We start from the raw sequence: 16,643 nt of genomic DNA, 5'->3' as shown, positions 1-16,643 counted from the left end.
TTGAAATATTGCACATTTATATTTTCATAACTTTACTCACTCTTGCTCATGCTAGTTGGGTATACCACCTATTTTTTTCTGAAACAATTATCCACTATCATTACACAGAATCACCCTTTTATTTCATATTTTCTAGTAGTGAAATCGACTAATCACTTTAGTCTCATGCCAATGACCATCTCAATTACTTTGTTCGGCGTCATCTCGAATATCCATCTTAAGATCTAAATATTCATCCATTTGATCATGTCATCTTGCTAACCAATATCATAAACATGTTTTACTATCTGTCATATTTAACGAGAGTACTCCCCATTACTGATACTTCATACTATCACATTACATCTTCCATTCTAATAATTTCATTTCTAACATTGAATAAACATTAGTTCCTATGAAAGGAACTTGGTTCCCCTTCGATTCCATCAATTATAGTTCTTTTCTCCCTGTCTAAGTCATTAATCTCTTACAATAACTTTATAGACTAAGACACCAACCCTTCAATCTAAACCTTCTATTAAATTTTGTGTTTAAAGCCTTGATTCCTAGTGTCCTTCTATTAACGTCTTTAGTAATTATTAAACACTAATCAGCAGTATCACTACAGTAATTAGTGCAATGTACTAGCACTAACTGATCAATACCAAGTAATAACTCCTTGTCTAGGATCACCCTAACAATTTTGTTCGGCTTGTCGCAACCATTTAGGAACATGTTTTTTTTTTCTCTCAATCCAAGTTAGACAATAATTTCTTAATCAGACAACCACTCTCATTCCTCATCACCAAGCATTCGACCCTCACCACGTGGTAATGCTCATTGCCCAGAATGAGGTCTAATGTTGCAATAGTCTGAAAAAAAAAAAGAATTATCATGACATCCCAATTATTTTCACGTATTCAATCACAATACACATTTCATTCTTATGATAAAATGGTTTTCCAAGAATTTTAAAGATTTCACGTTAACATTATGCCATGTATACCAATTATCCACTCGATAATTGCTTCTATTTAGTAACCCTTTAACTAGGACACTAGTACCAAACATCCAAACAACTAGTTCCTCCCATTATGTCCATTTACCAGGCATCTATCACATTTACCTAAACTCGACACTAACCCTAAGTTTAGTCCATTACTTCTGACTATTCAAAAATCCAACCATCCAACATTTGACATTAACCTTATTATCGGGTCATTAATCCATTCACCCAATTATTAGGCACTAACCCCATCACCATATCTCTTATTTATCCGTCTAATTCCTGGGCATCGATCCCATCACTAATTTCTTGTTTATCCTCCCAATTCCTAGGCATCGACCCCATCATCGAGTGTCTTATTTATTCACCCAATTACCAGGCATCAACCCCTTTATCAGGCCATTAATTCATTTGTCCAATCTACCAGGCACCGACATCCTTTACTAGGCCATTAATTCATAGGCCCAATTTACCAAGTATTGACCTCTTTATTGGGTCACTAATTCATCCACCCTTTTTTTCCCGAGCACTAACCCCTTTACATGGTCATTAATTCATTCACCCAATTTCCCGAGCACTGACCCCTTTACCAGTTTACAATTTATCCACCCAATTTCCCGGACATTGATTCAACATATAAATTTGTTCGCAATTAGCACAACCACAATATACATAATAAATATCATAAAGTTACTTTATTATCAACTTTAAAAGCATATTCAAAAATATATGATACTATTCGTATCAATCATTATAATCCTTCAATTAGATCCACCGCCACCAATTCTTTACTGGACAACTAGAACTTTTCAATTTTCTTAATAAAAATATCACATCAATGTTCATATTTACAATGGCATTATAAGAAAAAATAAAATATCTTAACATTTGTAAAACTTCCTAAATAAATTAGGTGTTTAGCACTTACCTGCAGTTTGGTCATGGAATGCACGACCCTGATGTTGTCCTCTGACATGATTAAAGAGTTGATGTTTTATCTCAAATACAGAGTATCAAAGTAATAAATAATCTGGCAAGACCGTGGTCAATCCACAAAAAGGTCAACTATATAAATTATAAATAATATAATATAATTTAACATATATCTTTGAGATGTGAGGATTAATGTGAGGATTAAACAATGATAAAAACAATTATCAGGATTCGAGGATCTACTAATGGTATTAGAAATAAGTATAGTATAAACTCTTTTTATTACTCAACTGGAAACCACATACAAAAGAAGTTCTAATCAAATGATTTATCCTTAATCATTCATTATAAATTGTTAACATGATCATATTAATTATCTTATGTTAGTAAAACCATATTTTTAAATATTGTCAGGAATTCATTATGCTAACTTATGTTAATAACAAATCAAATTCCTCTAATAACAACGATGTCGGCTGATATTGTACCAAGTATTATACAGCATAAATCTAGATTAATCATTTAACAAGTAAGGTATTAACAATTAGTAAGATAAAAAGATAAAACATATTAATAACAAACTTTCTTGGATATAAATATTGAAGTCCATGTTGAGTTTATATTATACATAAGTCTTTTGTCAATCAAAATTGAATCATAAATTTTGTCAATCAAAGCATTTTGATCGTTTAACTTTTTTATTTGTTATTTTAGCCTTTCACCACCATTAAAAAAAAAAGGGAAAAAAGCATCAAAGTGTCAAGTTAGATATTTAAGCTTTGAAGATAGAATAGTAAATTTGTAACATTTCCAATTATTTCTAGGAATAATTTATAAGAATTTTTTTTTTGTATGTAATAATGTGAATACTTAATACTCTGCCGAGATTTCTATTGAAATTTTAATAGATACAAAAAATCCCAGGTTATGGACTAAACTTGTTTCACATTCCAACATAATTTCACTTATTTGATCAAATCATCTTAGATCATTTACCCCATCAATCAAAGTTTTCCAAACAACATTTATATATATATATATATATATATATATATATATATATATATATATATGATTCCATATCCTTAAGAAACTGATATTAAAACAACAAGCATAAGTGTTGAGTACATTTAGACTAAATAATTATAATCATAAAATATGAACAATTATGTTTATATTCTAAAGCAAAATAATATTACAATTCAAAATGCATATCGTGAGACTAATCTATATAATCAAAAGATGCGAAAGTAATATACTCCTAACATGAATGTAATGGCCTTGAAAAGAATGCAACATATAATATATTATTTAAGAACAATAATTAAATAATTTATTTCAACTAAATTACATTTAAATTCTTTCTTATTCATATTTCTTCTTCTTCTTCTTCTTCTTCTTCTTCTTCTAAGAATAATCAATTAAATAATTTAATTCATCTAAATTACATTTAAATTCTTCCTTATCCATGCTTCTTCTTATTTCCTAATCATACATGGTTCACCTAAAATATATCGATATTAATGTCTATAATTGATATCATAAGTTTCTCAATTCCAGAAATGATTAATCAAATCTTGGATTATGCTGATATCAATAAATTCCATTGATATCATTAGTCTCCTAATCATGGGATCGACTAATCAAATCTCGGGTAATATTAATATCAATAAATTTCATTGATATCATTAGTTTTTTAATTTTGAGAATGACTAATCAAATATCAGGTAATGTCGATATTAATACATTGTATTGATATCATTAATCTCCTAATTTTGAGAACAACAAATCAAGTTATGAGAAGTGCCAATATTAATAAATTATATTAATATCAGTAGCCGTCCAATTCTAGAAACGATTAATCAAGTTTTAGATTTCCTTTGGTTCCCATTTATTTCTTTCATCATCCCCAAATTATTTACTCGCAATATCGAATACAAACATAATAAATTTACATATTATAACTAAACAATGTCTTAAATAATTATGCTAGAGATTAGGAACCTACTCTATAGTGTGTGATGTCCTAGCTACTACTTTATATTGTGGCCTATTCATAATAGTATCTTTTGCTATCACAAGATGATTTCATCATCATTAATCATTTTTGTTTTCCCTAAAATGATACTATTTGATTATATCTTGTGAAATCATACATGTACTTGCATATTTTCATTTTAATATTTGAAATTCGATATCGACTAAACCCAAATAACTTCAAACACATTTTCTATGATAATTTCATACATTATTTACGTAACTTTTCTTATTTATTCTTTTATAGCCTATAGGTTGATATGTCCAATAAAGGGAACCATGAGTTCCCTTTCATATTCTTTCAATCCTTCCACACAAATTATAATCATTGGATACAATGGCAGAGCCACATAGTATATTAGGGGGGCAATTACTCCCTTAATTGTTTTTGAATAATAGGTATTAATTTAATTATTTTGAATTAATTAAAAGTTATATTATTTTTAATTGAATTAATAAAAGTATGGAATTAAATTTTTTCATAAGATGAATAAGCAAACATTTTAATTGTTGCCAATGAATAAGTATTGATATTTGCAAAATTAAAGGTTGTTTTTTTTTTTTAAAGAAAAAACTATTTTTTTATTTTTAAAAATAATTTATCATGATAAATTTAAACTATCAATGTTGATCCATATCCATGCATTATATACAACATGTTATATGGTAATGGGTGTGTGAAATGAGTTGTGATGAATTAATGTGTATTTTATCATGAATTTTATATGGAAGATTTATAATTATTATGTAACTGAACTTAATTTTGTTATTATGAAAACTTAAAGAGAATAATTATAATGTAAGCTTTTTTATGTTAAGAGTATTTTTAAATTAATTTTGCTTTATACGAGTCGCTATATTTATTTCGAATTAATTTTTAATACATATCCATATAATATATTTGCCCCCTCATTTAAAATATTCTGGCTCCGCCACTGATTGGATACTAATATAATTAAAATACAAAAATTAAAAACTATTCTCCCTATACCATGGTCAACCTTATGGTTAAGGTGGGGGAATTTTTTTTTTTATTTCACCTTAAATTAATGCTTTAACCAATGTTAAACTACTATAATAATTATGTTTCAAGCATTAAACAAGCCATTAACACAATCAGTTTCTCTAATCTAATTTTTGCATAATATAAAACATCTCTTAACATAATTTTTTCATGTTAAAACTCAAAATTAAGCTTTGATTAATGTTCCATACCTCTTAAACATGAATTTTAGAAAGAAATATGGCAAGGAAACTAGTCTTTCCTTAATCCCTCTTTCTCTTCCTCTTTTTTTCCCCAAAACCTGTCCTTTCTATTTATTTTTTTTCTTTGATTTTTCTTTTAATTCCCTAGCTAAACTCCTTCTAGCCCCTTTTTATCTTTATGTTCTAGTATATTCTTGCAAATTTTAAGGAAAATTTGAAGAATTTTGGCAAAACCCTCCTCTTCCTCTCTTATAGTGGCCGACCATTCTTGGCTTTTTTTAAAAGCCAAGAGTGCATTTATACTCCCTCATTTATCTATATTTATTATTTTGCCTTTTTTTTTAATTTTAAGTATTTTTCATTTAACTGATTATCTATCTTGTCGATGTCCTTAAAATAAACCATGTTCAAGGGCTTTTTATCCTTAAAATTTTATTTTTAAAATAATTATCACTATTATGTTTATTTTATTATAGGTTTACAAAATTTGTTTAAATTCTTTGTGAATTTTTGAGTACAAGTCAAATACAATTAAAACATATTGTTGAAAATTTTCATTTTCAATTAAATGAAAATATCACATTTCAAGAAGACATTAAGAATTCATGTATCAAATATCTTCTATATTCATACGAGTTATAAGAAAATCAATGTAGATTTCATTTATAACTAGTCTTTTCAATCATCATTCTATCATATCCTATCTCATGTAATACAAAATGAAAAAAGTAAATAAATTCGCATGGTGTTTAACGCTATATATCTAATTAGTAAACAATTGTTTAACATTTTTGGCACTATAGCGAAAAAAAAAAAATTCATTCATGACAAAATAACAACATTTTCTCAAGAGAAGGAAGAATCTCTTTAAATTATTTTTTTGTTTGAAAAAAAATTAATTTAATATATATTTTTTTAAAATAATGTATCACAACAATAAAACACAACTAAAATCAAAATCACGGGCAATCATGATTTATATAATCATAATAAGACTCCATTCGGCAGAACATGCTGACCTATCCCATCTATCCAACTCATACGTTGTACTTTCACTTTTGAATTTCCCTCCCAATGTTTAGGTTCAATAATATTTCTTTCAAATTTCCTGTCGAGTTTATTCCATCAACATCACCAGCTGCTTTAACAATAGCCTCTTTCAGTTTTTACAGCGCAGGGGTCAAGATCTTCTTCATTCAAATTTAAAAATCAACATTTTTAATTCACTTAATGATGATTTAAGTATTATTTTCTTAATCACTCTCAAACGCCAACTGTCAACGGTCAACATCCCCAATAAGTAATGAATATCATGAAAATAGTTTTGATATCCCTAGAATCGGGAAATTTAATGGAGGTTTTAAAAACCTTACCCCTACCCTGTTCTTCTCTCTCTTCTTAATGGTTATCATTGTCCTTGTTTACCAAAAAGGATTCAAAATCTACAATAGTCAAAACCCCATTTGCAGATGGGAACTCCCTTTTGATTTTGAGTCATCAAACTGAAAGATTTCCTCTGCTGAATCAATGGCAGAGATACTGAGCCACAAATCATAGAAGAAACATCTTTTCCCAGCCCAACAGAGAAGCGGAGGTCTCAGCTTTTCTTTTTGGCTCATTCTTTTGGAATCCAGAGAACCTATAAAAAGCACCCCTTTAATGGGCTTTCTAGCTTTTATGCGTCTTCAATGCACTTTCTTTCTGTAGAGAAAGAGAAGGGGGTAACTTTCGTTCTTGTTAGATGTATTATTGCTTTTTTTATTATTTAAAAAATATTAATTTTTTTTTAAAAGCATCACAATAACAAACAGGAGAGTGAGAGAGAATCAAACTATACTCAAAATGGGTTTCGAAAAAGAAATGCAAAAAGGTGAATCGATTCACGGGATGGTCAGTGGGCGTATCTAGTACACGTTGCTCCAGAAAGTTAGAGAGAGGGAGAGAGAAATTTTCTACTGAAAGAAAGTGATCCGAGAAATGTTTTAAGAGACAGAAAAGTTGGTTTTTTTATTTTTATTTTTATAGTTTGTTTTTGAAATTGAGAAGGTGAATAGATTTTATTTTAAATATTTGCTATTTCTTATATTATTATTGAAGTTTCACTTGCTATGCGTCGTCTGTCTTCTGATTCCTGTTTGTGTATTATGAATACCTGATGAGTATTTCGAACTCTTTTTTTCTTTATTTTTTAGGTTTTTTTTTTTCTTAATCTGCATCTCTGATCTTTCTGTGACCTCCTTTTGTCTTGTAATACAGTTTTTCACGAGGTTGTGTCAGATATCTTTTTTTTTTTTTAGAAAAAAACTAATCTTTATCTATTTTTTAAAGGTTTTTTTATACTGCTCCCGCACTGCTCTCTTCACTTCTCTGCTTGCAACCTGTAAAGATTCTAAAGATCTTGCAGTTCTTGATTTTCTATCCTCTATAAACACCCCTCTTGTGCTCTTGTTTTCGGTTTCTGAAACACACATTTTGTTTTTTTGAACCCCTTTTATACAATTATTCCTGTCATGCCTCTTTTTTTTCCTCTGCCCATTTTTCACACTTCAAAAATAGCTATAGCCCCTTTAGCTTCTTTGACATCAACTTTCTTTGTCTAGTTTTTTCAACTTCAAACTGTAGAGCATAAACAAATTGTTGCTCCAAATTGGTGCTGTGCTGTTATATCAGAGTTTTAATACTTTGTTTACCTATTTAGGATTCTTGGCTAGTTGTATCTCGCTATCTGTTTTGTCACATCAAGCTGTTCCTTGAAAGAAGTAGAGGAGAGAGATAGATGAAGATGGGCAGAGCTTCAAGGTGGTTTAAGGGCTTATTAGGCATGAAGAAAGACAAAGATAAAGAAAGAGAGGATGTTGCCACACAAATTTCAAGTGACAAGAAAGAGAAGAAAAGGTGGAGTTTTGCCAAATCAGGGAAGGACGACGCTCCAGCGAATCGCTCTGGGAGCATGAAAGATGATGCCTGGCTTAGATCCTACCTTTCTGAAACAGAAAGAGAGCAGAACAAGCATGCGATTGCAGTGGCAGCAGCCACAGCTGCAGCTGCCGATGCAGCAGTGGCTGCGGCTCAGGCAGCGGTGGCGGTTGTGAGGCTCACCAGCCATGGCAGAGGGACAATGTTTGGTGGAGGGAGGGAGAGATGGGCTGCAGTCAAAATTCAAACTGTCTTTAGAGGCTACTTGGTGAGTGGATTTTTGAATTTTGATTTTGAATTGATATTTATCTGGGCTCAAATTTGAAGTTCAAAAGTTGGTTTTCTGATCTTGGTGTATCTGGTCTTTGCAGTTCCTGCTCTGTTTGGTTAGATTTGTGTATTTTTCTTTGCACAGTAATGAAATGTTTCTAGATTTGTCAGGTTTTTTTACATTATAATGTTAAAGGCACAAATGTTTTTCTTGGTTCATGTTATTATGCATAACCTTTACTTTAAAGCTACGAAACACGAGGGTAATGAAACAGTACATATGCTTTTGACATGCTTAAGATGAGTAGCTTTGAAGATCCTTTTCAAATATTATTGAAAAGTTACTGTCAGTGTTCTTCTTTTTTTTAAAAAAAACCTTCATGTTGACATGGTAATGAAGCTGATCAATGTTTGTACGAAACCATACTTTCCTTCAACTGTACATATGTGCCTTCCATCATGTGCTAAGACAAGTAGATTTTAATAGGTAATGGAACAGTGCACACGTTTTTCAGGTTCAATGCAATGTTCGTATGTTTTCGAGGTTTCTCCTTAACTGGGCCATTGATTTGTTTTTGATCCTTTCATTCTTCATTTTGGCGGATTTGGTGCGCTTTCCTGAATCCGAAATTTGTATTTGAAACTTTGCCTTTCTGGGTTGGACCATTGATTGGAAATTCTTTCCCTTTTTTGTTTCACTTGATTCTTTTCTATGATTGGTTTGAGAGTGATTTTAGGTAATTCATTGCAATGTGTTTTGTAGGCTAATTGCTCTTTAATGAGTTAAATCTTGATTTAATTTCTCAGGCTCGAAAAGCTCTTCGCGCATTGAAAGGCCTGGTTAAGCTACAAGCAGTTGTTAGGGGTTATTTAGTCCGGAAACGGGCTACAGCAACTCTTCATAGCATGCAAGCCCTTATAAGAGCTCAAAATGCTATTAGATCTCAACGTGCTCGTCGTTCTTTCAACAAAGAGAACAGATTTTCTGAACACAGACCACGAAAATCCAATGTAAGAACCAAATTTGCGTTCTTGTACATGCTCTCCCTCTTCTTATTTTGACGAAAAAAACCAACATTTTTTTTCTTGGGTTCCAGGAGAGGTTTGATGATACTAGAAGTGAATTTCACAGCAAGAGGCTCTTTACATCTTGTGACATGACTGCATTTGATGAAAGCCCTAAGATAGTTGAAATTGACACCTACAAGCCAAGATCAAGGTCTCGTAGATTCAACGTTGCCTCATCGGAATGCGGTGAAGAACTTCCTTACCAGGCCATCTCGTCACCTCTTCCATGTCCAATGCCAGCTAGAATCTCCATACCTGAGTGCAAAGGATATCAAGATTTTGAGTGGTACTTCACTGGGGAGGAGTGTAGGTTCTCCACTTCACACAGTACTCCAAGATTTGCAAACTCCGCCCAGTCCATCGCCCCTGCCACTCCTGCAAAGAGTATTTGCGGAGATGCTTACTTTAGGCCTTACTCGAACTTTCCTAATTACATGGCAAACACGCAGTCGTTTAAGGCCAAATTGAGGTCTCATAGCGCGCCAAAGCAAAGACCAGAACCGGGGTCAAAGAAGAGGCTTTCACTCAATGAAATAATGGCATCAAGGAATAGTATAAGCAGTGTAAGAATGCAGCGGCCATGCACCCCAGTTGACGAACACTTGGTCATTGACGGATTTGTTAGTGAAGAGGTCCATCCTTACCAGAAGTGATTTAAAAAGGATGACTGCGAGAAGAAAGTGGAAGTTGGAAGTAACAAGACTCTGTTTCTTCTCAAAGCTTTTCACCTCAACTAAATGCTAACAGGCAATAGCGCACAGAACAAAGAATGCTTTGTGTAAATTCTTTACAACAGTTTGGGTGATCGATCTTGCTGACTTATCAATGAAATCAGAGTTTTATTTCGTTCCACTATTGACTTTCCGTAACGAAAGTTTCATTGTCAAATAACACGACTTCAGTGTTGCTTTCTGTAAAGTGTTGATTCGAACAAGAACAAGCTCTCTGCCCCCATTTTCTAAACACAAATATGACGACCTTTTCCCAGTTGTGAAGACAACAGCAAGGCAACTAGCTAAAACGATAAAGAAATTTACTGGCCTGGCTTCTGTGAAGCTTCCCTGTAGTTTCCTACCAGTCAAGACTGCCTTAATTAATTATTAGGAGTTATGCGGGTGAGGTCTGGTGGAGGTGATTCTTTACTTTCAAAATTTAAAAGTTCGGAGATGAAGTTATTTATTTATGTTTTTTTGGGACCAAGAAGCTGCAGTTAAGGTCGGCAACAGATCATGGGCTTTGAAATAAGCAAATGGTCAAATAGAACAGCGGTTGCCTCTTTCCTGTGCGCTCTGCACTGATGTCTTGAGGTACACCAAATGCTAGTAGTTCATGCTGTTGTTAAGAATCTTATTACAACACATAAATTAGATTAATTTCTCATTTACGTTCTTATAATCTCTTAATTAAACCCTCCCTTGATAAAAAGAGTGGAAAATAAATGGCGACAAATGCAATGGCGATCATGTGGTGATTTTTAAAAATACTCCATTAATAAGAAAATGGGGGTCTCGGGGAGAAATATACTCACAATAGCAGTAAGGTAAAAATAATAATTCTGCTGAAAAAAATGACGATTTTTAAGATGGTTATATTAGAAACAAAGTAGAAATGTTTACAGCATTGTTTTCTTAAAATTGCTGAAGTTACGGGTCTCTCTAATGGTCTTGCTTTTGTGGCAAAGAAGTGAATATTATTCTTCATTGCTTTTGTTGCTTTTATGCCTAGGTAGAGGTATGTGTATCAGGGATATCTCAATTCTGGCTGTTATTTGTTTCAATTCTTTCATCAAATTGATATGAAGAGGATACTGGAAGGTACGCCATAGATTTTTGACAACCATCTCTTATTGCTTCATTAGCTCAAAGAAGGTGAGGTACCTAACCAGATTGTCATTAATCATGTATAATTTTGGGTTCAGGTGCATGATCTACTAATGGGATGCTTGTTTGTGGGTGTTGGAAAACAACTTGTAAATTTTATTGGCACATTCATTGATTATGATCTGAACAATAATGATAGTGTTTGGAGGAACTACATCAGTATTTGGGTTCTGATTGATATCAGTTGTTGTAACTTATTTTTGAGTCCTCACACAAAAAATAATAAAATATAAAAAAATTATAAAAAAATATAACAGTGAAAAAAAAAGATGCCAGAGCGCTATAAAAATAATCAAAAATTGGTTGAGGAGGTTTAAAAATATAAAAATTAAAATTTGATGGTATATCATTGACTGATGAGAGCCTGTTGACAAAAAAAATTCAATTTGAGGAAGAAAAGTCCAAAATCAGAAGTTTATGGACTCAATTAAATTTTATGAAAGGTTTAATTGAATTTATAGAGAGTTTAATTGCAAGAAAAATTGATTTTTGAGTTAATTTGGGCTTTAATTGGAAGAAATTAAAGTTCTGGGGTCAAATTATAATTTTTGAAAGTTAATTTGGTTAAATCAGGGGCTTAATTGCATAAATATTGAAGTTTAATGGCCAATTAGGGACTTAATTGAAGAAATCCGAGACCAAGGACTAAATTGCAAAACACGTACAAATTGAATGCCTGATTTTGAATGACGCGTTTTGGCACCAATTCCCATTTAAATGAAACGACGTGTTTTGGGAAAAACGGCGCCGTTTCATGCAACTGTTGCAAAAAAAAAAAAAAAAGCTCGAAACAGGGGAAGAAGACGCGCGAGGCAGGGTCTTCTTCTTCCCCTGGAGGCGCGAGGCAGGGGAAGAAGAAGAATTTTCTTCCCTATTTTCACCGACATCCCTTCCTGATTTTTAGCTCAAAAAGACGCCGACCAAGGACATGACACGACCCACTTTCCATGTGTTGAAGGGACGGTGGAGGGGCGGCAGCATAGTGGCCGCCCCAGCCACATCTCCTTCCCCTGTTTTTGCCTATAAAAACAGGGGAAAGGGCACAAAAAAGAAAAAGACCTGAGAGAGAGAGAGAGAGAGAGAGATCGAGGGACAGAGAAACGAGAGAAAAGAATAGAGGAGAAGAGAAGAGAGAGAGCAGAATAGAAGAAAAAAATTGAAAAAAAAAAGAAAAAGAAGAAGCAGACAAGAGCGTAAAACAGAGGAGAGAGAGAGAGGAAAACAGCACCGCCGGCCACCACGAACCACTAGCGCCGCTGCCTGTCGCCTCCAGTATCACAACCAATGGTTGCAACCACCGCAGGTTAGTCGTTCTCCCCTTCTTCTTTCTCCTACTTCATTCTGCCAGCCTCCACTATTCACGTAGCATGTGAATAGTGGAGGGCACTATTTACACGGGCTAGGCTGAGCCCAACCCATGTAGTTGGGTCAGGTTCGGCCCAGCCCATGTATTTGGGCCTGACCCGGCCCATTTCAAAAAGAAAAAATAAAAAATATTTGTTTCATTATTTTATAATTTTTTTATGTAGTTTTTATGTCATTTTGATTAATATCGGGTAGTATTTTTATGTCGTAAAAATATAAATCCGGTATTAAAATACCCGGTTTTTCCTCAAAACTTCCAAAAATACAAAAAAATTAAAAAAAGAAAAAAAATGTTTTTGTGCATACAACCAAGTGTCTTAAAACTAAAAAATCATATTGTGTTTTTCATACACCAAAAAACAATGTTTTAGCATGTATTTTAGCTTTAATAACCAGTTTATTAAAGTCAAGAGAACATTGACCAAAATTTCAAAAACAACAAAAACTTTATTTTGTTTGATTTTAGTATCAGGGATTATGAATTTATACGTAAAACGTATTCCTGATATTAAACAGATATTTTCTTTTGCCGACTTAGAATAATTAGGTTTTTACCCGATAAGATAAGGATCTCCTTACAGAGGACTTTTCTTAAACATTAAATGGACCAATAATTAGAAACCACAACAAGACTTTAGATTTTATTAGACGAAATAATGCAGCTTACCTTAGGTAGGGTGTAATTAGGGTGCTAATACATTCCCTTTACACAATCAGTCTTCGTACCCCATCCCTTTACAGAGGACTTTTCTTAAACATTAAACGGACCAACAATTAGAAATCACAACAAGACTTTAGATTTTATCAGACGAAATAATGCAGCTTACCTTAGGTAGGGCGTAATTGGGGTACTAATACATTCCCTTTACACAATCAGTCTTCGTACCCCATCTCTGAAACTAGTTAGGGTTTCTAGTGACCAGAATACTAGGTAGCAACTCCCAGTCCATATTTTACCGATAAGAGACAAGAATTCCTTGTCCTACCATATTTGCCAGGAATAAATCATATTCCATTTTTTCTTGAGGGTGGACGATCGTCGCACCGCCGCACACGTGCAACATTAGTCTTCCTTTAAAGCGTTGGAAGAAGATTTGCAAAGGTGAAGGCTCATGTTGTTTAGTCCAATTCAAGTATGAACGTCCCTTGGAGAATAGTCTTCATTATCCTTCTCTTTTCCTCAATTAGAATGGGGAAACAAATAGGGACATGATCCAACTTGAGATTGAAGAAGATGTCGGGGTGGAGGAGCTTGACTGAAAGACCTAGGAAACATGTAAATTGGACTTGTGAGAATAAGACCGCTATATGGAGGGGGAATAATCTCCACATCAGAAATTGAAGGGATACAAATTATCCTTCTTTTCCAACAAGAAGCAACCTCCAGAATGACCAAGGTTAACATTGGCATCCCAAGACTCCCTGATAGGGGAGAAAAGACCCCCCTATTACCTCTTGATAAACCTCATTAGCAAAAAGATTAGTTATAAGGATGTCTTTAGGAACATTCTTAGTTTGGATTGGGATTATGAAAATTTGAAATGGACATTTGAATGGAAGATCTAACCCTTTGTTCAGGATGTTCATTTGAATGGAAGATCTAACACTTTGTCTTCTCTTTAATGGTTGATTTTCTTCAGAAGAGGATTCATCGTTAGGAGAAGGCATAGACACGTGATTGGGTATAGAAGGAGCAAACCCGCTGAATTTGGATCCAATGGTCCTAGGTACCTTATACAAAGACACAACCAAAGAATGAAAGGTATTGAAATAAACAAACATATAAATGCAAAATTACCTGAAACGCTAAATAGCCTTTTGACCATACAATTGATGTCATATTTAATATGAAGATTATCTAATTGGTGCAAACCCTATCCTCCTTTAGGCCCAATAATAGTTTTTCATTTACACTTGCTAGGGGTATCCTCTAATAATGGATACAACTCTAGATTAGGCTATACTTATCTTGAGGTCTGACTAAGCCAATATATCTTACTATTACCCATTACCCACTTTATTTTTTAAACGAAAGGACTTTCTCCTCATGGTATTTTTCATTGGTCAATTTCACCTATTGATAACAATAAAAAACCAAGGGATTGAAGGTGCTATTGATTAAGGTATAACATTATCTAAATACCATAACTAAAGGCTTTTTGTTCAAAATCCTCAATAATCTTTCAAATGAGGATAGAAACATCTATCCATTAAGATGAATTTGAGCAGAACTGAGATTGTAGTACCTCAAAACATCCTTTACAAACCCTTGTAAAAGAAATGAGTATTCAAACTTGTATAAACATATAGGGGTTGTAATGTTAATATTAACCCTACTATATTTGCTAGTGACCTGAGAGATACGATCACCAACTTAAAGGATGACCATAATATAATCCCTTAGATGACTAAAATTGGCTAGGGATACTTGGTCATAAGTCACTGAATTTTATGTGTCATCTAAAAGAGTTTTGGGAAGTCTTAGTTGTCCTTTTAAGTTTAAAATCTTTTGGGGAACATCCTCATTTCTTTTTCTAGTAGAAAAAGGTTAGGCACTATTCTTCTCAAATTTAAGGTCAATTCCTATGGCTGGAGATCTTCGATGAGTGGTTTCAGTTTCAGGCCTAAAACTAAAATTACCTTTAGAAGATATATTTCATTTTTGTTTTCTAGAGGTCATAATGGTAGAAGAAAGAAAAGATTGAAGAAGGTTTTACGGAAGCACAAGGAAAAAAGATCTAGTTTACCTAGTCAATGAATCCCTCTCTATTATAAAATTGCTCTCTTGTAAAATATTAGAAATATCAATGTCATAAAATCCTAGAAAAGTATAAGAAGAGGGAAAGATAGGAAAGTAAGATAGATCGCACATCATCTATAACCCTAGGAAGGCCAAAAGCTTGCAATATTTATTGTGCATTGTTGGGTGGTCTTCCTAAAAACCCTTTTTTTTTTTTATAAATATTTTTAGATCTACAAAGCCATATCGCCTCTTTCCAAAGAAAGATAAGAAGTCTAATGACCAATTGTTCCCCTCAAAATCTCTTAAGCCTTTTAATGTAAGATTATGCTTAAAGGCTTGAGGGGTAAGTGACGTGTTAATTATAGTTAAGATTTTTATAAAAAAAAATCTTCTAAATAAAATGGGTCTGACAAACATGTCAAACCCAAAGTATTTGAGCTTAGTAGTGCCAAGCCTAAGGTAACGTGAATCTAACAAAAATGCTAGGCCTAAAGAACTTGAGCTTGACAGGTAGTATGGTAATGTGGGTCCAACGAACATGTCAGGACCAAAGTTCTATTGCTATGTGTCTGATCTTAGACGATTCTTTACAATAAAAGTAGTAAACACATGATAAACCGTCATACATCTTCATCTAGAATAATAGTTCATATTAAAGTAATAATTTCTTTATACTTATAGGTGTGTATAAAGTCTCTTAAGAGACCTATTATACTTATGATCTCATTAATGATATATAAGAGATATTTGCCTTCCATTAATGACGCTGAAAGCAAATGAATTTCCAATCTTTCCCTTGTCTAAAAGCAACAATGTATATCCCTTGAACCATCCAAGTAAAGATTCATAACTTGTCATCTCTTAAGATAAATATACATAGATTTTAAAGCACCAACCAACTTAAAATTGAAGAACAAATATTTTTTTTCCGTTGAATTTAAGGCTTTTTAAAATCATTTATTGTCTCAAGTCATTTTATATATTTTCCATAAATATAATAACTTTATCATTAAAGGGTCTTGAAATCTTCTTATTTGGGACTATTTTTGCAGTTACTTAAGTTTTTACTATAAACTTGGAGTTCCTTCAATTAAAAAAAAGAAATCAAAGCACTTGAATATAATAATTAACTACTATTCAAACACTAAATAACATTTTATTTATATATCTTAGATTTTTTTAACCGATTAAACACTTAATTAAACATTTAATTTAGACCTTCAGCACAAAATATAGCAGC

General features: G+C 32.7%; 1 protein-coding gene across 2 annotated transcripts; it reads left to right on the top strand.

The window, feature by feature from the left end:
* Positions 1-6,508: 6,508 nt before the first annotated feature.
* LOC118042601 (protein IQ-domain 26) lies at positions 6,509-10,268 on the top strand. 2 transcript variants are annotated; one of them, XM_035050312.2, is made up of 4 exons: positions 6,509-6,882; positions 7,860-8,345; positions 9,155-9,358; positions 9,445-10,268. In XM_035050312.2, exons 2-4 carry the CDS (start codon positions 7,938-7,940, stop codon positions 10,066-10,068), a joined length of 1,236 nt encoding a protein of 411 aa, XP_034906203.1. In that variant the 5' UTR covers positions 6,509-6,882; positions 7,860-7,937; the 3' UTR covers positions 10,069-10,268. The 2 variants fall into 2 exon arrangements, with proteins under 2 accessions (XP_034906203.1, XP_034906202.1); XM_035050311.2 differs by lacking the exon at positions 6,509-6,882 and having other exon boundaries at positions 7,422-8,345.
* Positions 10,269-16,643: the final 6,375 nt, after the last annotated feature.

This window comes from Populus alba, chromosome 1 (assembly GCF_005239225.2).
Source record: "Populus alba chromosome 1, ASM523922v2, whole genome shotgun sequence".
Classification (NCBI taxonomy): domain Eukaryota; kingdom Viridiplantae; phylum Streptophyta; class Magnoliopsida; order Malpighiales; family Salicaceae; genus Populus; species Populus alba.
This window is presented reverse-complemented; position numbering and strand designations above follow the sequence as displayed.